The sequence below is a fragment of the Carcharhinus amblyrhynchos genome, chromosome 4 (genome assembly GCF_965287045.1).
Source record: "Carcharhinus amblyrhynchos chromosome 4, sCarAmb.v2.hapA, whole genome shotgun sequence".
In the NCBI taxonomy this organism is placed as follows: domain Eukaryota; kingdom Metazoa; phylum Chordata; class Chondrichthyes; order Carcharhiniformes; family Carcharhinidae; genus Carcharhinus; species Carcharhinus amblyrhynchos.
Window position 1 is genome coordinate 63,779,287 of NC_137327.1, and position 24,138 is coordinate 63,803,424.

The 24,138-nt window shown below is 44.3% G+C and overlaps 1 protein-coding gene across 1 annotated transcript in view; it reads left to right on the forward strand.

Moving 5' to 3' along the window:
• The window catches only part of necab2 (N-terminal EF-hand calcium binding protein 2), a 165,326-nt gene that overhangs the window by 116,623 nt on the left and 24,565 nt on the right, over positions 1-24,138 (forward strand). Inside the window, exon 9 of the mRNA XM_080187276.1 lies at positions 11,320-11,376. Within this exon, the coding sequence (XP_080043402.1) occupies positions 11,320-11,376 (57 nt within the window). The remainder of the gene's footprint in view (positions 1-11,319; positions 11,377-24,138) is intronic.

Consider the following 24,138-nt stretch of genomic DNA (forward strand, 5'->3'; position numbering starts at 1 on the left):
ACCCCTTAAAAGGGCCATACTACCACATACCACACGCTTCTAAACTTGAGTGAAAACAAGCCCAGTCTGTCCAACCTTTCCTCAAGACAGCCCACTCCTCCAACACATTTAAATCCTTTAAATAAGATCAAAACTGCACGCATATTCAAGATGTGGTCTCACTAATGCTCTGTATAAGTGAAACAATACACCCTTACTTTTATGTTCAATTCCTGTCACAATAAAGGATAGCATTCCATTAGCCTTCTTAATTACATATTGTATCCGCATTCTAGCTTTTTGAGACTTATGCACTAGAACACCTAGATCCCTCTGCACTTTGGAATTTTGCAGGTTTTTTTATTCTTCCTGCTGAAGTGAACAACTTCACATTTTCTACATTATACTCCATCTGCCAGATTTTTGTCCACTCACTCAACGTATCCATATCCATTTGACATTTCCTTCACCACATGCTTTCCTACCTATCTTTGTGTCATCTGCAAGTTTAGATGCCATGCTTTCACTTCTTTTGTTATAGTCATTGATATAAACTGTAAACTATTGAGGTTCTAGCACAGAGTCCTGCAAGACTCCAGTCATCATATCCTGCCAATTAGATTCTGCATGATCTGTTTTCTGCAAGCCAGGCATTTTCTTATGCAGGCTAATGTGTTACCTCCCTACACCTTGAACTTTTCTGTTCCACCATAACCTTTCTTGTGGCATGTAATCAGATGCCTTTTGATGACAATACATCCACCAGTTCCCCTTTATCCACAGTGCATGTCACTCCAATATACTGGTTAAACATGAGCAGGGACAACCTGGAAAATCTTAGGTCTCAGCTAGATTTAAATGTCCACAGGCCCTAATGCTGGATAAAATGAGTGAATCTTTGGAAGAGTCTAGGCTAATCAGGAAGACTTGTCATTGGGAAGGGCCAGTCACCTTGGATGCTTTGAATTAAATGTTGAAGGAAATCTCAGCATTTAGAACATAGAACAGTAAAGCACAGCACAGGCCTTTCGGCCCTTGATGTTGTGCCAAGCTATGTCCGAACCCAAGATCAAGATATCCCACTTCCTATCATTCTGGTGTGCTCCATGTGTCTATCCAATAACTGCTTGAAGGTTCTTAATGTGTCCGACTCTACTATCACAGCAGGCAGTGCATTCCACAGCCCAACCACTGTTTGCATAAAGAATTACCTCAGACATCCCTCCTATATCTCTCACCGTGAAACTTATAGTTATGCCCCCTAGTAACAGCTACATTCACCCGAGGAAATAGTCTCTGGATGTCCACTCTATCTATCTCTCTCATCATCTTATAACCTCTATTAAGTCGCCTCACGTCCTCCTCCCCTTCAAAGAGAAAAGCCCCAGCTCCCTCAACCTTTCCTCATAAGACCTACCCTCCAAACCAGGCAGCATCCTGGTAAATCTCCTCTGCACTCTCTCCAATGCTTCCACATTCTTCTTATGGTGAGGTGACCAAGACTGCACACAATATTCCAAATGTGGTCTCACCATGTCCGGTATAGTTGCAGCATAACCCCATGACTCTTAAACTTAAACTCCCTGTTAATAAACGCTACCACACTATAAGCCTTCTTCACGGCTCTATCCACTTGAGTGGTAACCTTCAGAGATCTGTGGATACGAACTCCAAAATCTCTCTGTTCCTCCGCATTTCTCAGAACCCTGCCGTTGATCCTGTATCAGGCATTAAGAGGAGCTGATCGAATTTATGCATTGACTTTCACAAGGCATCTGATCATATTTGCTGTAAGAGCTTAGAATAAAACTTGAGGCATGTTGTGTTTAAAAGGAATACTGGTTAAGGAACTAAGAAGAAAGAGCTTGCAATTATCAGGCATCACACATGACCTCAGGAATTTCAGAATGTTCCAACATTAAAAAGAAATGGAACAGGCCTTTTCTAATATACCTGATTAAATTTAATGATGTGAAACCAAAGATGTTCCTATTATCTGATGGAATCTGAATCACTGCCATTTGAAAAATACTTTTCATTTTCAAGTCAAAAATTACTTTCTAAATGGTCCCTGGGGCAGATAGTAACATTTATCAAAAGACAGATCCATTAACTCCGTGTGTGTACGATATCCATTGATTTTGACCCTTCAATTGCAATTTCTGCAGTCTGGCGCTGTCCTCCACATCACCATTCCTCTATATGAATATGGAATATGGCAGCCTATCCAATTGGAGGGAAGATTACACAGCCATACCTAACTTAAACATCGCACAAACATTAGAAATTCACTCCAGTCCTTGGGTTTTTGCACTGTCCAAATTTAGTAATAACACCTTGAAGTGGACCTCATGCAGTTTAGTACAGGGAATGTACCTTCCTTGCTCCTTGAATGTACCTCCTTGAGGCATACAAGATGATCAGAGGGTTAGATAGGGTGAACAGTGAGAGCCTTTTTCCTCGGATGGAGATGGCTAACACGAGGGGACATAGCTTTAAATTGAGGGGTGGTAATTATAGGACAGATGTCAGAGGTAGGTTCTTTACTCAGAAGGTAGTAAAGGAGTGGAAAGCCATGCCTGCAGCAGTTGTGGACTCGCCAACTTTAAGGGTGTTCAAATGGTCAGTGGATAGGCATATGGATAACATTGGAATAGTTTAGGTTAGAGGGTCATTAGATTGGTTCCACTGGTCGGCGCAACATTGAGGGCCGAAGGGCCTGTACTGCGCTGTAATGTTCTATGTTCTATTGCTCAATAATCAGCTGGGTGGTAACATACCGCAGGGATTGTAACAGGCATTTTTTTCCTTTTGGCTAAGATTAAGTGTAGTTTTGCTGTCCTGCATTTAATAGTAGTCAATGAGATTACACTGAGGCTTCATTTGAAGCAACTTTTTAAAACAGCATCTAGGCCTTTTGGCTAAGATGCAAATGAGATCAAGCACTGGAGGGGGTGCAATGCCTGCTCCTATCAGCTTGTCCAAGACAGGAAAAGAATGGCCTGTCTTGTAAGCTTGGATCTGTAATGACTCGCTGGTGGATACTTTGGATTTGATTGGATATAACTGAAAAAAGGCACTTTTTCCTGGTACTGGCAACTGAAATATAAGTAATGATTCATGTTGGAGTTTTTTGTTTATTTTGACAGAAATGTACCCTGTGGAGGCAGTGCACAGTCTTCCAATCTGTGGATAGTTTATTTGCATAAAATGGCACTACATGGTTTTCATGGTGATGGTGATCGAGTTCCCTACTCCCCACACTATGAAAAACTATAAACACATAACAACTGCCCCTACTGAAGACAATGAAGACTTTTTAAAAACATATTGTTCTGTAACTAACAACCCCCAACAATAATGACTGGATTATCTGGTTTCTTGATGTTGGGTAGGGGATAAATATTGACTCTATACAGAACACATCTCATCCTCTTCAGAACATTTCAGTGGGATCTTGAGAGGACAGATTGGGACCTCAATTTGACATGTCAGCTGCGCTGCCCCCATCCCATGAAAGAATTTAAAACATAATTTTGATATTTGTAGGATCTCCCTTCGTCAAAATTGGCTGCCACGTTTCCTACCTCACGCCAAAGACTATACCTCCAAAATACTTGATAGAGTGTAATGAGTTCCAGATATCCTGATGTCATGAAAAACACTGCAGAAATGCAATTTTGTACTATTCATTGCCATCTCACTAAGTGTAGGCACGAAGAGAGATTTGCTGCTCAGGATGAGACCTCCAAACTGTAGTAGGTTTGGGCTTTGCAATACAGGCAATACAGTGCAATACCAAATTGACACTATTCTCCTCTGAATCTGGCTAAGTTAGGGGTTCCATTCATAGACACGCAGGGTAGAACAGGTGTAGGGTGATGCGGCGGCGCGGGCTCGTTGGGCCGAAGGGCCTGTTTCCCGTGCTGGGTTGTTCTTTGTTCTTTGTTCTTTTAGGTGTCTACAAACACCCAAGTCCCAATCCCAGTTGAACACACCCGATGGTAATGAGACTGCTTTGGGTGGGTGATCTGTTTGTAAACTTCTTCCAATCCCTCATTGAAGTCAGTGTATTTCATCTGAACTTGACCCAATTTAAATCTGGGTTGCTATGAGTGGATGAGAATGCCCTCCTCTCTGTGATGGGATTCTCTGATTGACCCAACAATAATCAAAGTTACTGGCTGGGGTGGGCTCCTACCTAAATGAGCGCTATAGTGTCAGCCAGACCAAGCCACCTGCTGAGTAGATTCCAGCTGTCAAACCATTGAAAATAAATAACTGTCATTAATACCTCAATTAAAAATTTTAATCTCAGTTAATTTTGGTTTTAATTGCATAGTTAATTTATACAATTACTACGTCAATCTCTTTCCATTTTATTTTATTGCTGATGCTATTATTAAAACACAGAATTATATAAAAACAGAAACTGAACAACTTATTGTTCCTCTGATACCGGTTTGATATTAAATATAATTAATCAGCTTTCTATTCAATTAACCATCAGTTTTAAAAATAAATAAACACCACATTTACAAACCCTTTGCACTCACTGCCTCACTTCAGAATGCTTTATTTTTTTAAATCTTTTCATCGAATATTGGCTCACATTAACAAGATCTGTATTTTTATTTTGGCTTTTATTAGTCCTCATGCCTGTTCTTTGGGATTGCTGTTTCTCTTGCTCCTCTCTGCCTTGTCTAATATAACCTGGTTTAATTCACCCATTCCCACTCTGACCCAATCAGCACCAAAGGCTAGACACCTCAGCTGTGCTTAAATTCTCACCACCACCTCCCGCCACCACCCCCCCAACAACTAAGAGGAAAAAATGGAGCACAAACCTGAGGAGCTGCCTGAAATGCCTGAAATGCTTTTATATCTTTAGTTTAGAAAACTGCAGCAGGCGACGGTGCAGAGGGACCTCGGGGTCCTTGTGCATGAGTCGCAAAAACCCAGCTTGCAGGTGCAGCAGGTGGTCAGGAAGGCGAATGGGATGCTGGCCTTCATAGCGAGGGGGATTGAATATAAAAGTAGGGAGGTCTTGCTGTGGCTGTATAGGGCATTGGTGAGGCCGCAGCTGGAGTATTGTGTGCAGTTTTGGGCACCGTACTTACGCAAGGATATTTTGGCCTTGGAGGGAGTGCAGAGGAGGTTTACTAGGCTGATGCCGGAGTTGAGGGGGTTGAGCTATGAGGAGAGGCTGAATAAATTAGGCTTGTACTCGTTAGAGTTTAGAAGAATGAGGGGAGATCTCATTGAGACGTATAAGATGATGAATGGGATGGATAGGATAGAGGTGGAGAGACTCTTCCCGCTCAGAAAGGATAGTAGGACTAGGGGGCACAGCCTCAAGATAAAGGGGGGGCGGTTTAGAACGGAGTTGAGGAGGAACTTCTTCACTCAAAGGGTGGTGAATCTCTGGAATTCTCTGCCCGTTGAAGTGGTGGAGGCTACCTCGCTAAATATTTTGAAGAAGCGGGTTGATGGGTTTTTGATAGGAGAGGGGATTAGGAGTTATGGGGAGAGGGCGGGAATGTGGAACTGAGCCACGACAGATCAGCCATGATCTTATTGGATGGCGGGGCAGGCTTGAGGGGCTAGATGGCCTACTCCTGCTCCTATTTCTTGTGTTCTTATGTTCTTAGAACATAAGAAATAGGAGCGTGAATAGATCACTCAGCCCTTTGAGCCCATTTTATCTTTCAGTGCAGTCACAGCTGATCTTTTACTTCTACTTGAGATATTGATCGCATACGTTTGTGAGCAAAATGTTGGCAGATGGAGAATAATGTGGAAAAATGTGAAGTTGTTCATTTTGGAAGGGAGAACAAAAAAAAACAACACATTTAAATGGAGAAAAACTGCAGAAAGTTGCAAGACAGAGGGACTTGGAGATATTTATGCATGAAACATAGAAATCTAACAGGTGCAACAGGAAGGCTGATGGAATGTTGGCCCTTATTTCAAGGAGGTTGGAGCATAAAAGTACAGAGTCTTGCTGCAATTGCACAAGGAACTGATGAGATCACATCTGGAATATTGTGAGCAGTTTGGTCGCCTTATTTAATGAAAGATAGTGGGGCAATTCTCCTGGCCCAATCCCAATTCATGGGATTCACATGTGCATTCCTGACGTGCGCGCATCTCCAAGCACCGGTTGTTCGGCGCGGTCGGGACTACACTGCAAACCAGCGGGAGCAGCAACTAAGTGGTTTAAATCTATTTTAAATCTTATTTTAATGTCATTAGCAGACCTGGGACTGAAGCCTCCGGCCCTGCTAGCATGATGTGGGTATGCCGGCGTTGGACTGGCGTAAACACAGTAAAAAGTCTGACAACACCAGGTTTTAGTCCAACCGATTTATTTGATAATAGACTCACAAGCTTTTGGGGTTAGCCCCTTCGTCAGGTGAATGGCTAGCATCTCCCACCCTGTCAGTGCAATTTCACACCGGCGGGGTGCAGTCTAGCTCCCCACTTTTGGGGAAGTAGCAGAGACCCCTCTGGAATGAAGGGAAGGCAATCGGGGCCCCCTAGGGAGCTAGGCGATGGGGGCTAGTGCCCTCTGGACACGGGCACCCTGGCAGTGCCAGCCTGTGCCCCATGGCATTATACAAGGGGCAAAGTGTCCATGTCCGGGCATCGGGCAGTGCTAAAGGGGTGGAGCCTGGGAAGGAGCTTAGGGGTGATTGTTAGGTGTGGCGGGGGAGGTCCTGCTGCCACTCTGCATTGGGATTGAATGGGGCTGGAGGGAGGTCAGCAATTGGGGCAGGTGGGTGGGAAGGGGTTTGCCAGAGGTTGAGGCTGCCTCCCATGGGGGTGGGATCCGCTGGGGGCGGTGGGAAATCGTCGCTGCTGTGGGGGGGAGCAGGCAGGGAGGCTGGAGTTTGGGCACTCCTGGGCAGGAGTGTTCGGGGCTGGCCCAGGAATGGTTGTTAGTCCATGATTGGGCTGTGGAGATGACGGGAGGGGCAGCACTGCAGGGGTCCCGGGCTGGCAGCTCAATTGCTGGCCAGCAAATTGCAGGTTGACAGTTCTGGGCCACTGTGCATGCACAGAGGCCCAGAACTGTCAGACTCTAGTGCAAATAGGCCCTGCACCTCCCCAAGCTTTTACTGATATTCACGACTGTGACCTCTAGTTTGCACAAAGTGTGGGAGATTCAAGTCTGAACTCCCACTGAAAATACAATTGTGTTTTAAGCTAGTTTTCCCATGAATTCAGCACATAGAATGTTTTTGGAAGCATCGCCCCCATTATTGCATTGGCGATGGTTCAGAAAAGGTTCATTAGGTTGACCCTGGTATGGCGGAATTGTTTTACTTGGAATTTAGAAGAATGAGAGGTAATGTCGTCAAAATATATTGGATGCCTCAGGGGCTTGACAGGATAAATTCTGAGAGGATGTTTCCCTCATTGGAGGAGAGCAGAGTGCATAGTCTCAGAATAAAAGCGCACCAATTTAAGACTGAGATGAGGATGAATTTCTTTTCTTGGAGGAGTTTGAGTCTTTGGGAACTCCTTACTGCAGAGAGCTGTGGGAGCAGTTTCCTTGTATATATTTCAGACTGAGATAGATAGATAATTGTAGTTTGTTTTCAATTCTCATTACTCTTTTGTTATGAGGTAAATATGAAGTGATGCTGAAAGAAAAGATTTCTAAAGAATTGTTTTCATTGTTAAAACAACACAGTTGTAAAAATATCAACGCTTACGTCTGCAAACAATTCAAAACTCCAAGTGATCGATTCTTTGATCTAAAGAGATGTAGAGAGATTTAGGGGTTAAATCTTCAGTGACATCTTCATTGAATTCTTCCAGTTCTTAAAAATTTCTGTTATTAACCTGTTCTTTGGTGCTACAGAAACAGCTAGCCATTTTTTATCCCCATTCTTTCTGTTATGGCTTGACCACTGGTGTCTTTGTTCTGACCTCCCCTTCTTTAACAATGTTGTTTGAAAGTACAGTACACTTTGTACTTTTTCCAACCATGACGAGCTAGAAATAATCTGAAGATTATCAAATCTATATCTGTACTTGGAGGCTATTGGGCCTTTTCTGCTAACTCTTTGGATGAGCTATCCCATTAGTTTTAACCCTCTTCCCTTATCCCATCGCTCTCAAAATATTTACTTTTCAATTCTGCAAACAAATGACCCTTGAAGAGTATTTTGGTATCTGCTTCCTCCAATGTATATTCAAGATTGTATTAACTCACTGCATAAAAAATTCTCCTCAACCCCAACTCTCCACCATTCTTTTTTTGACAAGTTTCTTAAATCATAGTCCTCTCGTTACTTCCCTCCCCCAGAGTAAGATGTTGCTCTTTATTTACTTGATGAAAACATTTATAAAATCGCACAGTCCTGGAAGACACCCTGCAGCCCATCAATTCTGCACCGACATGTGAGAAACACATGCCCTAATTCCATTAACCAGCACTTGGCCCATAGTCTTGAATGTTATGATGTGCCAACTGCTCATCCAGGTACTTTTTAAAGGATGTCTCTACCACCTTCCCATGAAGCACATTCCAGACAATCACAACCCTCTGAATAAAAAAAGTTTTTCCTTACATCCCCCCTAAACCTCCTGTCCCTTACCTTGAACTTATGTCCCCTCATGATTGACCCTTCAACTAAGGGGAACAGTTGCGTACTAGCCACCTTGTTCATGCCCCTCATAATCTTGTACACCTCAATCAGTTCATCCCTCAGTCTTCTCTGTCCCAATATAAACACAGTAAGAAGTCTCACAACACCAGGTTTAAGCCAACCAGTTTATTTGATAGTAATCCCACAAGCTTTCGGAAACAGTGTTCCTTCGTCAGGTGTGTGGAGGGTTCCACACATTTTGTGATCAGAACTCTCCACTCACCTGATGAAGGAACAGCGTTCCGAAAGCTAGTGGCGTTTATTACCAAATAAACCTGTTGTAATTTGTGCCTTGATTGATAAAGGCAAGTGTCCCATATGCTTTTTTCACTACCCCACTAACATGCCCTTCTGCCTTCTGAGATCTATGGACTAAACATGCCAAGGTTCCTTCGTCCCTCAGAACTTCCTAGTGTCATGCCGTTCATTGAATATTTCCTTGTCAAATTACTCCTTTCAAAGTGTATCATCTCACACTGTTCAGGGTTAATTCCTTCGGCCACTTATCTGCCCATTTGACTAACACATCTATATCTTCTTATAGCCCAAGACACTCCGCCTCACCGTTAACCACCCAATTGTGAAAATTTCTATTAAATGTCCTTTAACTTTGCTTGCTGTTAGAATAATCCCAGCTTCTCCAGTCTCTCAACGTTAATGGATGTCTCTCGTTTGTGGAACCATTTCTATAAATCTCCTCAGTAAGCCTATCTCAAACCTTGCCATCTTTCCTAAGATGTTATGCCCAGAATTGGACACAATAATTCAGCTTGGGTCTAACTACTGATGGATAATTTCCATCCTGCTGTATTGTACCCCTTGTTAGAATGCAGTATGTATTGTTTAACAGCTTTTCCTGTTACCATTAATGAGTCACACACTCACACAACTCTCTGCCCTGTGTTCCTTTTAAAATTGTTTGCTTTACATAATGGCCTGAATTTCTACCAGATTTCCACTGCACTGCTACTTCTCTCCATCACACTGGAGCTCCATATGTCCGATCTTGGCCTCTCCAGAAATGCGGAGCACACCTGAACTAGAGCTACTTCATAGCAGTGAAGAAGACAAGTCACACCCCCTTTTTATAGCACTAGCTGTCATGTTCTGAAAGGAAAGAATTCAAATGTCCAAAAACTTCTTAAAGTGTTATGGAGATAAGGTATGTACATAAGGAATTGGAGAGAGTAAAAGGATAAGATGGTAGATGAATATGGTGCCAGGTGTGTATGGTGGCAGGGTGGCATGTGCATAGGATAGTAAGTGGGTAGGGTGGAAAGTGGATAGAGTGTCAAATGGGTTAGGTGGGTAGGATGGTAGTTTGGTGACTGGGTAGATGGGTGAGGTGGGCTGAGTGACCGGTAGTGGGTAGGTTTGTGTGGTGGGTAGGTGGGAGCTGGGTGATGGGTGGGTGTATGAAGTGGATAGGGTGCAGCTGATGGGTGGATAGTTCAGTGGAGGTTTAGTCAGATGGGACAAGTTGTCAGGTTGGATCTAGTCAGTTCAGGGTTTAGTCAGATTGGGGTCTAGTCAGGTGGGGCTTTAGTTAGGTAGTCAAAGGTTATGGGGAGCAAGCAGGAGAGTGAAGTTAAGGCCTTGGTAGGTCTTGCTGAATGGCATAGCAGATTTGAAAGGCTCCTTTTTTCTAATGATCTCATGGAACCAAATATTCAATTCCTGGTCTGTGCTACACCTGGATTCCTGATGCTGCCTTAACTTACAGAAACCTGTAGGTTAAGTTGTGAATGCCAACATATGGACTAGATCAGACTTCGCAGTGATTCTGTTCATGGTTGAATAGCTCACCAACAACTTCTTCTGGTCAGCTTTCAGATAGCTGCTATTCAGCTATACGATGCCTCATTAATTTTGTATCACGGTCCTTTCAGATACCAATGTAAGGTCAAAGAAAGTCTTGCATCTTTCACATTGAATTATTTGCGCACCTTTGAACAATGTTTTCTGGAGTGCAGTCACTGCTTTATGTAGAAAACACAGGAGCTGCTTTGTACCAGTAAGCTCCAACAAACAGCAATGTGAGGAAGAGCAGATTGTGTTGTTAGTTAAGGGATAAACCTTGGTCAAGACACTGGAGAGAATGGATGCATCACCTCCTTTCGAGTCGAGCACTGAGATCTTTTCCATTCAGAAGGGAAACATCGGGCCTCAGTTAAAGATTTCCACACCTTTGGTGGTGCAGCATGGGAATGTCAGCCTGGATCTGGTTTTATGTTCCACCCTCTGAGTGGGTCTTGAACCACAATCTTTGAACTCAAAGGTGAGACCACTGTGCCATAACTGAGAGTTTTGGGGAGGGGAGAAGGCATGGTGGGAAGTGGCATTTGGTGGTGAGGAGGGGGCAACTTGCAAATCATGTGTTTAAACTATTTAACAATGGACAGCACATAGAAATAGAGATGGTGCCATTTTAGTCTCTGTTCTGTTTGGAACTCCCAGTAGATGCAAGGTTAACCGCAACATTTGGCCATGAAATGTTGCAGTGATGGTGCTTCTATTCCCCATGTGATTCCTAAGTAGTGGACTAAACATTGGCTGTGAAATTCTACACACTGGAGGGTAGGGTGGAGCTGGGAGGGGGTAGGCATGGGGAAGGGGGTTGGAGTGCATGGATTAACTGTACCATTACTGCTCCCTCTTACTCCTGTGTCTCTGCTTTCAGACGATGTGGCTCGACCTACAGCAGAAAGTGATGGACAGTGAGAATTTGACCTGTTCAGTGAGTATGCATCATCTTCCCAGCATTTCCTGTTTTCACATCAGCCTCTGGGGTGTCTCTTAGAAGTGAGGGTGGGAGAAAGGAATGGCTGCTTTTCAGCAGGTAGTTAACTCCAGAGTAGTAGTGGAGGGGTGTATGGCCATACCAGCCCAATGTGAACAGTATTGGAACTTTGAACATTAATGCAGGAGTAGACTATTCAGCCCATTGAGCATGTTCCACTATATGGCTGATTATCTACCTCAATCTCTCTGACCCTGTGCTATCCCCATACTTATCCCTTGATATCATTAGGCTTTAATTGATCGAGTTATCAATTCCTGTCTTGGATATTGTCCATGAATTGAATTTCCACAGCTCCCTGGAATAAAGAACTTGAAAGCTCTGAGTGAAGGACTTCCTCAGCCACAGCATTGATGGAACGTTATAATCAGTTTCACCCTTCAGAAATAACAGCTGGGGCAGGGAAGTCAGACTTTGTTCCTGCTTCTGGTCACTGTGATGTGGTCCAAGTGGAAGGTGTTTCTGAGCAGTGGTGATAAGGTTTGGCTTGGCTTGGTACTCAGTTCCTCTGATCCGAAACCAGGGCCGCAGTTTGTCCATTCTGAATTTAATTGTTAGTGTGCCCACTGCCCTGTTAAATTCTATGAGGTAGTGAGGTGGTGACTGCTACATGCTAGGTTTGTGGCCACTCTAAGATCTCGTATGTTCTGTCTTCATGGATTAAAGAAGGCTATTAACCAACAAAACAGATCTGAGTGGAACCTAACTGGAGTGGCCACTTTGTGAAACACCTCCACTCGTGATCACAACTGTCAGGTTTGCCATCTGAGCTGTCTAGATGCCTCTCATAGCCTGGGTCTGCTGCAGTGTTCCAGTGAAGCTCCGGGACAGAACCTCATTTTCCAATTAGATATTTTGCAGCCTTCTGGACTTCAGCATTTTCAGATATTGAACTCCCTCCCCATTTTGATGTTTTGTTGCCAAGTTCCAATCTGTATCTTGTTCTTATGATTTTAATTTCAGACAGAGCTGTTCATTATTCAGTCATTCACATTCGCTTTGGACAAATGCTTTATTTCTTTATTACAACCCTTACCACTCTCCTTGCCTTTTGTTCCATATTACCTATATTATTTAATTCCTCCTGTTGTATACGCTATTCCCACCTTCCCTTTACTCCCCTTCCCCTTTTCAACGGTATAAATGCTGTCACATTTTCACTTCCCCCCAGTTCTGAGGAAGAGTCACTCTGGTCCGGAAATATTAACTGCCAGGCCTGCTGAGATTTTCCAGCACTTTCTGTTTTTGATTATACATCTAAGTAGGATTCTGTCCCACTGTGAGAGAGGTGTGGACTTGGACTTGAATAAGGCTTCGGACCAGGCTCATGTCTGGTGTTTTGGAGAATGCTTTATGTAGTTTGTTGAGTAGTATATTAAATGATAAAATGAATATTGAACTAAGTGGCACATTAAATTACGCATTGTAGGGTACATTGAGTACTACCCTGGATGCCTAATCTTTGCTGCACCTGTCCTGGAACAGTGGGGAGGGAGCTTACTCGAAATCTAACCCTGTGCTGTACCTGCCCTGTGACAATTTGATGGGGCAGTGTAGAGTAAGCTTGACTCTGTATCTAACTCTATGCTGTATCTGCCCTGGTTTTGTTTGATGGGGACAGAATAGAGGAAGCTTTGCTTAGTACCTCATCCTGCGCTGTACTTGTCCTGGGAGTCTCTGCTGAGGACAGAGTGGAGGTAGCTTTACTGTATATCTAACGCCGTGCTGTATCTGTCCTATACATATTTAATGTGTATAGTGTAGTGGGAGCTTTACTTTGTATCTAACCACATGTTGTACCTGTCCTGAGAGTGTTTGATATGGGCAGTGTAGAGGGAGCTTTACCCTGTATTGAACCACATTCTGTACTTGTCCTGGGTGTGTTTGATGGGGATAGTATTAGCAGGATCTTCACTCTGTATCTAACACTGTGCCGTACCTGCCTTGGAAGTATTTAATGGAACAGTGTAAAGGGAGCTTTACTCTGTATCTAACCCTGTGCATACCTATCCCAGGAGTTTTCTCTGGGGATAGTGTTGAGAGAGTTTTACTTGTATCCATCCCCAAGCTGCACCTGCCCTGGGAGTGTTTGGAGTGTTCGTTGGGGACAGTGGAGAGGGAGTTTTACTCTGAATCTAACCCCATGCTGTATTTATCCTGGTAGTGTTTGATGGGGACAGTGTAAAGGGACCTTTACTCTGTATCTAATTCTGTGCTGCGCCTGTCCTGGGAGAGTTTGATGCAAACAATGTTGAGGGAGTTTTTTTCTGTATCAAACCCCTTGCTGTACCTGTTCTGGGAGTGTTTGATGGAGATGGTGTAGAGGAAGCGTTACTCTGTATCTAACCCCATGCTGTACCTGTCCTGGGAATGTTTGATGGCCATGATGTGGATATGCCGGCGTTGGACTGGGGTAAACACAGTAAAAAGTCTGACAACACCAGGTTTAAGTCCAACTGATTTATTTGACAGTAAACTCACTAGCTTTCGAGGGGTATATGCTCTGTCTGAGGCCAGAACTCTCCATTCACCTGAAGAAGAGGGAAACCCCTCGAAAGCTAGTGAGTTTACTATCAAATAAATCGGTTGGACTTAAACCTGGTGTTGTCAGACTTTTTACAATGTTTGATGGGGCAGTCTAGGAAGAGCTTTATTCTGTATCCAACACTGTTGTACCTATCCTGGGAGTGTTTGATGGAGACAGTGTAGAGGGGGCATTACTCTGTATCTAACCTACCTTAATGGTAAAAAAATTCAGAAAAGTGTAACAAGGAAAGTATCATTTGGAGATTAGTGAAGGCGGAACTACTTTCATGGGGAAGATCTTGTCCTGTCCTCCAGTCTGTGTTAGAACATTTAGTGAAATCCATCACCATAGCCTCTGTCTGAATGAATGGGTGAAATGGGATTCTGGGATCTGGGAGTGTTTGTGTGCTATATGAATCAAGATCTTCTGCAAAGAGTGATTTATCATAAAAAATTATTTATTCTCCCATATAGCCATCATCCAGAAATCCCAAAAGCATTGACTCCTGCTGAGACGCATCACCACCAAAACTCACATCCTGTGCACAGCTCTTCACGGGTGCTGATTTCCCCAATCCAGAACAAGTGAGATGATAAGTCCACCCAGGGATACCCTTGTCAGTCACTGTCCTGGGATATTGGTTGTGTTTTGGCTTTAGCCTGCACTGTAATGCATCACCTGACACACAGGAAAGCCAGAACTGTGTAATAAATATCTCAATTTACCTTCCCTGTAATCCTTGTGGCCATGTGACTACATAACCACTTGAAATTTCCCAATGCACAAGCTTGTCCCTTTAAATTACCTTGTATGCATCACCATGCATAAAGCCTTAAAGGAACCAAGCACTTAAATTCCTTGTGCATTCCCAAAAAAGAATTGAGGCAACATTGCCCTCAATGGTAGCACGTATGTGTCCTTTAGTCACTGGGGACATTGGCAGAGATTGTGGAGGAAGCAGAAATTGAATGTTTCCATTGCCCACTACTTTTCTGTCAATTCTCTGTTTAACAGTGTTGGTTTTGGCAGCGGATAGGATTCCTACAGACTTCCGCCAATTCCATAGGCCCTTGCCTACTCTGACTAACTCCCACAGATCCGCAGATCAGAATTCCCAGGCACATGCTCCAGTGTTGAGTTTGTGTCATCCCCTGTGCTGTGCAGCTTGCCTGTGCCTGTGGAGGCACAGGGAGGAGGAACTCAGGGTCCAGTTTCACAAACTCAGGATAGCCCACCATGCTTTATGGCCAGAAAATGACAGATCAAGCATCCTCACTGTTGTGATGCATCGACTGACACACAGCCAGCACCCATAAACTAGAATGGGATAATGGTTTGATCATCAGTTTAAATGAGGGATTATTGTTGACCACTACACTGTGGAGAAACCTTTGCTCTTCTTTGAAATAGTGTTAATCTTTTATATTTGATTTAATGTTAGGTTTGACAGAGGTGTTTCAAATCATGAGGGAGCGGGACAGAATTGATAGGGAGAAATTGTTCCCAATCATAAAAGGATCCAGAATGAGAGGGCACAGCATTAGAGTGATTTGCAAAAGAGGCAGATGAGATGTGAGAAAAATCTTTTTCACAGAAGTGGTTCAGGTCTGGAATGCACTCTCTGGAAGTGATGGTGGCAGGTTCAATCAAGGCACTCCAATGTACTGGGGTATGTGGAAAAGGCAGGAGAATGTCACTCAACCATAATGCTTGTTTGGAGAACCAGTGCAGACACACTGGGCAAATGGCCTCCTTCTGCATTGTAACAGGTCTGTGGTTCTGTGATGTTCAGGAGACACACGGATCTTGGTTTAACATTTCATCTAAACTGTGGATCCACTGGCAGTGCAGCACTCCCTGCACACAGTGTCTATCTGGATTATGTCCTCACATCTCTGGTGTTGAACCTGAATGTGGGTATGCCGGCGTTGGACTGGCGTAAACACAGTAAAAAGTCTGACAACACCAGGTTTTAGTCCAACCTATTCCTCGAAAGCTTGTGAGTATATTATCAAATAAATAGGTTGGACTAAAACCTGGTGTTGTCAGACTTTTTACTGTGTTGAACCTGAATCCATGCCTTCCTTGCACTATCGACTGAGCCCAGGGTTACACTGGGTTTATTAAAGGATTGCAGCTCTTGCATTGACGCTGCATGTTACTGGTTGAGTGAAGGCTCTGAGCTGCTGTGGCAGGAAGCAGTCTGCTGGTGTTCGGACTTTTACTAATACAAGAGGATCCAGCCCCTCTGGGACACAGGTCTCACTGCAGCCGAGTCTATGTCCGTTACTTGAACAATGTATGTGGCAGGAACAGCAACATCTGTGGAGAGGCTTAGGGAACAGAGAGAATATGATGCCTTGTAGCGATTCAGCTGCTTCCCACTGAGATGAAAGAACCTCTGCTCCATCTGTCAGCCCAGAAATTGAATCAGAAAACAGTAAAGTGTTGTTGAACTTGTATAAAACTTGTTGACGGACTGCTTTGGAAATCAAGACTCAGAACACTCCTTCTTTTCTGTAGGGTGGAATATTAACTTCCACTTTCTATCTGCAAGATCGCTCGAGGGGGCCCAACATCTGGTGAAACTAAAAATTGTGTATCTTGCTGGCGAGATTGTGATCTCTGATTTTCGCTGCCCCAAGCCAACGACATAAGCAGGCTCACACCTATAATAAACAAGAACCTGATTTGCAATAACTTAATTACATTTAAATCTAATAAAGAGCCCCCTTGCAAGATCGCGGGATTTTCATAGCTACGGTTCACCCAGACATGAACCTGTCATGGAGATATTCCCAGAGTTGCACAGGTGACTACAGTTTCCAGGTTAGAGGAACATGGTCAGGCAGTGCCAACTGTATGGGGGCAATGCCAGGGGTAGTCCGTAGGGTGAGTCTCACGTGTGGGGTTTCATGTATTTGAGGTGGTGTGGGGAAGCAGAACTGCCAGCAATGGGCATGCCGCTGATGATCAGGGTGGGGGAGAGGAGGGGGGGTGGTGGTGGGGTTGAGTTGGTGCTGGTGATGATGGCTGGGAGCAGAAGGATGAGGTGGGTGCAGGGAGAAGGGGATATCAATGCTGGTGATAATTGCGGGTTACAGGGTGGGATGGGGATGATGGGATGATAACAGGGTTGGCTGTGGAGGAGGGGGGGGACGAGAAAAGGCCACCTCTGTGGTGTAGGGAAGATTTTTTTTTAGTTATCGGAGCGCCCTTTATAAACGGTGCCTCCGATCTCAATGGCACCAGTTCCTGGCACTGAGAGTTTCCGCCTCATCAGAGTGATGCCACAAACCACGCAAACATTTTTTTGGCAGTTAAAGTGACAAGATCTGGAGAGAAAACTGGCCAATTAAGTTGGAGAGTTCAACACCAGCTTCCTCACCAAAACTGGCACTGCCAAATTCTGGTAAGATTCCACCCAATATCTTTAAACAATGGGATTTTTCCCAGTGTTTTGAAGTATACTTTTTAGGATTTTAAAAGTCAAATCTGACAGGCGCTAGATCAGTCATGACATAGTTCCTGGTGCTCTTGATTCAGGTTATGGGTTCAAGACCCTCTTGAGAGACCTTGACGTATAATTGAGGCTCTTTCTCACGGTGTAGTACTGAGATAACTTTGCACTGCCAAAGCTTTTTCACGAGATATTCAAGGAAGATTCTTCTACTGTTTCTGTAAGCAGTCTCATTTTGAAGCAGAGCAGAGGTGTTGTCCCCTGCGTTCTTAACCAATATTTATCCCCTCTACAAATATCACTGAAATGGTTCATCTGCTGATCATCATATTGTTGTCTGTGAGAGCTTGCTGTAAACAAATTGGTTGCTTTCTTTCCATTTATTAGAACAGAGACTGCTCTTCAAAAAAAACTACTTTAGAGTAGTCTTTAGAGATAAAATCACTGGGGCCTCTTGAAATCATGAAAGATGACATATAAATGAAATGTCTTTTTTTCCACTCTTTGTTGCCTCACTTATCTGTTTTTTTTCCTCCTTATTTTCAGCCATAACATTGAATGGTCCTTTCGATCAGCTCCTTCTTACAAACACCTTCTCCAGAGCAAATCTTTGTCTTAGTAGCACTGAATAGACTTTCAGTCTGTGCAAAGATATGATGCTGTGTGCACCTAGCATATAGAACACACATTATATACACTTCAGTTTTTTAGTTGTGATCACTCAACAAGTTTAGTAAAAGTACTCACTGTATCCCTTTGCTTACCCCACTCACAGCCGTCACTTATCTCATTCACCCTGCTCTGAGCTCTGACTTATCTTGCTTACCCCCTCTGAGCCCTCAGTCAACTTGTTTACCCCACTCCTAGCCCTCACTTACCCCTCTCTTCACTCTTATCTACCTCGCTTACCCCCTCTCTTAGCCCTTCCTTACCCTCTCTTAGCCCTCACTTTCCCTCTCTTAGCCCTCACTTTTCACCCTCAGTGCTCACTTACCCATCTCTTATTTCTCACTTACCCCTTCATAGCCCTCACGCATCCTTCTCTTAGCCCTCACTTATCCCCCCTCTTAGTCCTCACTTACCTTGCTTACCCCTCTCTTAGCCTTAACTTACCACACTTACCCCTCTCAGCCCTCACTTACCCCTCTCTTAGCTCTCACTTACCTCTCTCTTAGCCCTCATTTACCTCACTTATTCTTCTTTTTGTCCTCCCAGGGTTCTGCACCTTTGGCTGTCTTGATCTTAACTTGTGGAATTCCGTCCGTATACAGCTCCGCATTTCTAACCCTCTTTATCACATTCTTTCAATGACCATTAGGGTTTCAGCCTCATGTCTTTATGTGGCTTCTTGTCAATCTTTGGTAATGATTTTGTGAAGTTCTGTCACTGTGTCAAGATACTCTCAAGATGCAAGTTATTGTTGGATGAAGCCATGCTCACTAACAGCTGCAAGGGAATTGTCACAGTATCTTCAACTGCTCAAGGTGGAGTGACTGATGGTTAGGAAGAGACAGACCAGTCCAGTGAACCCACCCTGAATTGTCAGGACTCCCAACATGTTCTCCCACAGGCAGCTGACTAATCTGCCAAAGTCAACAAACCAGTGTAAAAAACTTCCTCAGCCCTTAGCAGAGTTTGGTTGGGGGTGGGGGCAGGGGGAGAGGGGACAAGGGGGGTAGGGAGGAGAGGTGGAAATAAATTAGCAAAGTTCTCTCCAGCCCAGTGTCCAACTTATTGCCTAAGTTAACCTAGCTGCTTCGAATTCTGAAAGGCCTTTAATGAAGTAAATCAGGAGAAACACATCCACTGGTCGAAGGCCAGGGAGGAGTTCAGTAATGGGTGGACACAGATTGAAGAGAATTGACTAAAGAAGCAGAGATAAGAGGAGAAGAATTGTTTGTGAGAATCTGGAGTGGGTGCTACGTAAAATGGATAGCAGAAATGGATTCCATAGTAAATTTCAAAAGGAAATTGGATAAATATGTAAAGAGGATGTAGTTTAAGGCTGTTTGGCATAGCAAGGGTTAAAATGGGAATGGAAAACAGTACTGCTCATACTTTTATGTAGAGTATCACATGACAGCAGACATGCTAACTAAGGAGAGATTCTGATAGAAGTCAACATGGAGTTAGTTTCTAGTCTGGGCTATACTTTCTATATTTGTGTATAACAATTTGAAATGTTTTGCAATGTGTCTTTCAGATTTTAGTCAGAGAATCATGGAGGTATATAGCAGAGAAAATAGCCCTCCCTCTGACACCATCTCTTCAGTCACGTATTGATCCAATATATGCTCTCATTTCTACTCCGACTAGCACATGGCACCGCTAGTGATCCTGAGTTCACTACCTTTGAGGTCCGATTTCTTAACTTTCTTCCTAGCTCCCTGTATTCTGCTTTTAGGAACTCATCCCTTTTTTTTACCCATGTCATTTATACCAATTGTACTATGACCATTGGCTGCTCACCCTCCCCCTTCAGAATGTTCTGCAGCTGTTCCGAGACATCCTTGATCCTAGCACCAGGGAGGCAACATATCATCCTCATTTGCGGCCACAGAAACACCTGTCTATCCCCCTTACAATTGAATCCCCTATAACAATTGCACTGGCACACTTTTTACCCATCTCCTCTGCAGCAGAACCAACCATGGTGCAATGAGTTTGGCTGCTGCTGCTTTCCCTAGAGAGGTCATTCCCCTCAATAGTATGCAAAGTGGTATATCTGTTCTGCAGGGGAGTAGTCACAGGCGATTCCTGCACTACCTGCCTGTCTCTCTTGCTCTGCCTGGTGATCACCCATTCCTTTCCTGCCTGCGGAGTGACCCCCTCTCTACGCATGCTATCCACAATACTCTCTGACTCGTGGATGCTTCACAGTGTCTCTCCAGATGCTGCTCCAGCTCTGAAACTCAAGCTTCCAGAAGCTGTAGCCGGACACACGACCCAGGGGACTAGAACTATCCCCAGCCTGCCACACGGAGAAGCAAAAGGTTATCTTGCTGACTGCATGTGGACCAACAGCTTCCTTGATTATGCTTTCCCGGAGGTACCGGACACAAACTCCTTCCCAGAGTTGTCAAACTTAATTCAAGTATAGTACAACCCCAAGCCACTCCTGATCCTGTGAAGGTACCATTTTTATTCCACATTTAGAGAAGTGGAGGAGTCAATTACCAGTTTTCTAACAAGGCCAAGACGTCTGGTGGAAGCTTGTGAATGCAGGGGGACACTAAATAAGATGCTTCGAGACTGGTTGGTGTGCGGAATTAATGATATGACAATACAGAAACGCCTGTTGGTGGAGGCCCAGTTGGACTGTGAACAGGCATTACAGCTGGCCTGGTCATTAGAAAAGTCAACAAGGGGAGCACATGATTTCCAAGGTATCCTGATGACAGTGGAGGCCAACACCAGGGAGACTGGGTTAGGGGACAGTCACTGCAGGGAAGACCACTACATAGCGGCCCTCTGGAAAGATTTGGATATGAGGGAGCCCAAGTCTGCCCGAAGAACCACACCTAGACAAGGTCAGGTTAAACCCAGAGTGACAGCAATTCCTACAGAGCCCCATCTAACATGAAATTGCTATGGTTGCCAGTGTCAGGATGCACAGAGGAAAAGCAAATCTCCTAAACCAGCAAGGCCGAAAAGGACACACAGGCCGAGGGGCAGGAGAATGCACAACCTGGAAGCTCCGCCTACCTCTGATGAGGAACAGCTGCTGTGCATAACGATGACAAAATCAGAATCCATCAAAGTGTCAGTGAGACTGAATGGATGTCCAGCAGCATGGTCATAGGGGAGACAGTGTTTAACAAGATACACACTGGACTCCAACTCTTAGCCCTGATCAAAATTTTGGCAAAGCTGAGGACCTATACGGGGAATCCGCTGAAAGTGATGGGTACAACCCATATGCCAGTTGCTTACAGAAACAATTAGTTAGGTTCCCAGTAATGGTAGTGGAAGGTTCGGGAGCAAGCCTGTTGGGGCAAAATTGGCTAAAAGGGATTCAGTTAGATTGGCCAAATATCTTCCAGCTGGAAAATGGTCACCTGAGTGAGGCCCATGGGAATGGCCAGGCAGACCATGGTCATGACTCCATGTCAATTTTGCAGGCCCGTTTATGGGGTCCATGTTTCTGGTGATATTAGATGCCCATTCCAAGTAGTTATAAAGTACCTCGGCAAACACGGTGTCAAACATTGAAAAACTGCGCATCTCATTCAGAACACACGGGATCCCGGAAGTATTAGTTTCCGATAATCGTTCAGTGTTCACCAGCCTTGAGTTCACAAAATTTATGAAATCAAATGAGATCCAGCACTTCACAACGGCACCTCATCACCCAGCATCAAATGGGCTAGTGGAGAGAGCAGTCCAGACGTTAAATCCAGGTTGAAAAAACAGCCAGCAGTCTCATTAGAAACAAAACTCTCAAGGTTGTTATTTGACTGTAGGACCACTCCACAAGCCACAAGGCAACTGCGCCAGCGGAGTTACTGGTGGGCAGATGGCCCGGCACCAGACTGAGCCTGTTGTTGCCAAACCTGGGAGGAAAGGTGGAAAGACACCAGAAAGCCCAATGCAGGGGCCATAACAGCACTCACCAAGAGAGGCACTTTGAAGCAGGGGAGAGAGTTTTGGTCAAAAATTATGCAAATGGACCTGCCTGGGTAACCGGAACAGTTGAGTCCAGGACCGGACCGGTATCCTAACGAGTACACATAGGCGAGGCAGTGATAAGGAAACACCTGGACCAGATCTGGCCCTCAAGTTCTCCACCCGTTCTGGAGCCGAGTCCGCTCTGCAGTCCTAGGGATGAGCAGAGTCTCTCTCGACAAGCCAGTACCGCCTCCCCTGCACCCTTGGTGGGGACCTCAGGGTCCGAAATGGACAAAGCTGTAGCAATTCCCCTATCACCTGAAGTGGACGAGAAACCAGATCTCCGGTATTCATGGCGGAAGAGACGGGCGCCCAACTATTACACTCCGCCGACATCAGAGATCGAGTTGGAGAAGCCTGACCTGGTGCTTAAGCACTGAAAAGGACCCTGAGGGAAGCAAACTGAGGAGATTCCTCAGACTTTGGTGGGGAGGAGTGTGATGCCTTCAGCCAGGCTAATCAGGTGGGCTTGCTAGGGTATGAACTACCTGATATGTCCTAATTGATGGTTAAATCAGGGAGCCTCATGCTCCCTATTTAAAGCAGGTGTGTCAGATTCCCAGCCTTCATTCGGCAAGGAGCAACTGGAGAGCTGGTTGTGTACAGATGTATGGTGTAAATAAAGTAACTTCGTGTCAGGACTTTCACTTCTGTGGAGTTATTACAGGCCCATTGTGTTTATTCCGCCCAAAGACAGATCACCTATTTTAATCCCAATTTCCAGTACTTGACCCATAGCCTTGTATGCCTTAGCATCGCAAGTGCACATCTAAATATTTCTTGAATGTTAGGAGGGTCTCTGCTTTCAACAGTCTTTCAGGTATTGAGTTCCAGTTTTCCACCTCTCTCAAAGTGAAAAATTTTCCTCACGTCCCCTCTCAACCTTCTGCCTCTTACCTTAAATCTATGCCCCCTGGTCATTGATCCCTCCAACAAGGGGAAGTGGTTCTTCTTTTCTACTCTATTTATGCCCCTCATAATCTTATACACCTCAATTATATCCTCTCCCCTGTTTCACCTGCTCCAAGGAAAACAACCCCAGTCTTTTCAATCCCTCGTCATAACTAAAATACTCCACTCCAGGCAAAATTCTGGTAAATCTCCTCTGCACCATTTCACTGCTACACATTCCCTCCTACAATGTGGATTCCAGAACTGCACACAATATTCTAGCTGTGCTCTAATCAACGTTATGTATGAATGAACAGTTATATGAATAAATTATATTTTTGCAAAAAAAACCCACTAATGTTCAACCTTACGAGCCTTTAAACCTGTAAGTGAGACTTACTGCACAAACCCTTACAACCAAGGATACATTTGCAGAATTGTGAGGAGACCAGTGCAGTGGGACTAATGAAATAATTACTTCAAAGAGGGATTTCCTTCTCTTCTACACAGCTTGGTCTATATTGCCCACAATGAGGAGTTTCTCCAGTTCTTTCTCCAGTTGCTTTTTGAAGCACTGCGCTCACCATATGGGCTGCCAACTTGTATGAACAATAACACTCTTAATAAACAAACATCTATTGATATCGAGCCAGCTTCTATGCTCATGTCCAATAGAAATTGCCCTGGCTCCCCTGACATATCTAGTCCAGATAATCTGATTACTCTGACACAGACTGCTCCCTTCGTTACTTTAAATACTCCAGTGTCTGTACCTCTGCAGTTAAGGCTTTTCTAGGCAGGTTCTGCTTGTATCACAGCGATGCTAATGGTATTGGCTCAGAGCCTATGTGTCAGGTTTTTAATTGAATTTGGCTCTTTGTGTATGACAGATTGTTAGTGTTTGGTTGATCTAATTAGCAGTTAGTGAATGGAGAAGCCATACAATTTACTTGGAGCTGCTGGGCTGTCAGTGTTAGTCTCCCACACTGACTGAGTTTCACACTCTGCTCGCAGTGTTTAACATATCTCTGCTCACAGTTAACTCTGTCAGATTTAGCCCAGTAAATACCAGGATGGTAATGTGATTTGGAGTAACAGACTGTGCTCACACACACCTCAGATTGCTATTTAAATGTGGCTCTCACAGGGGAAA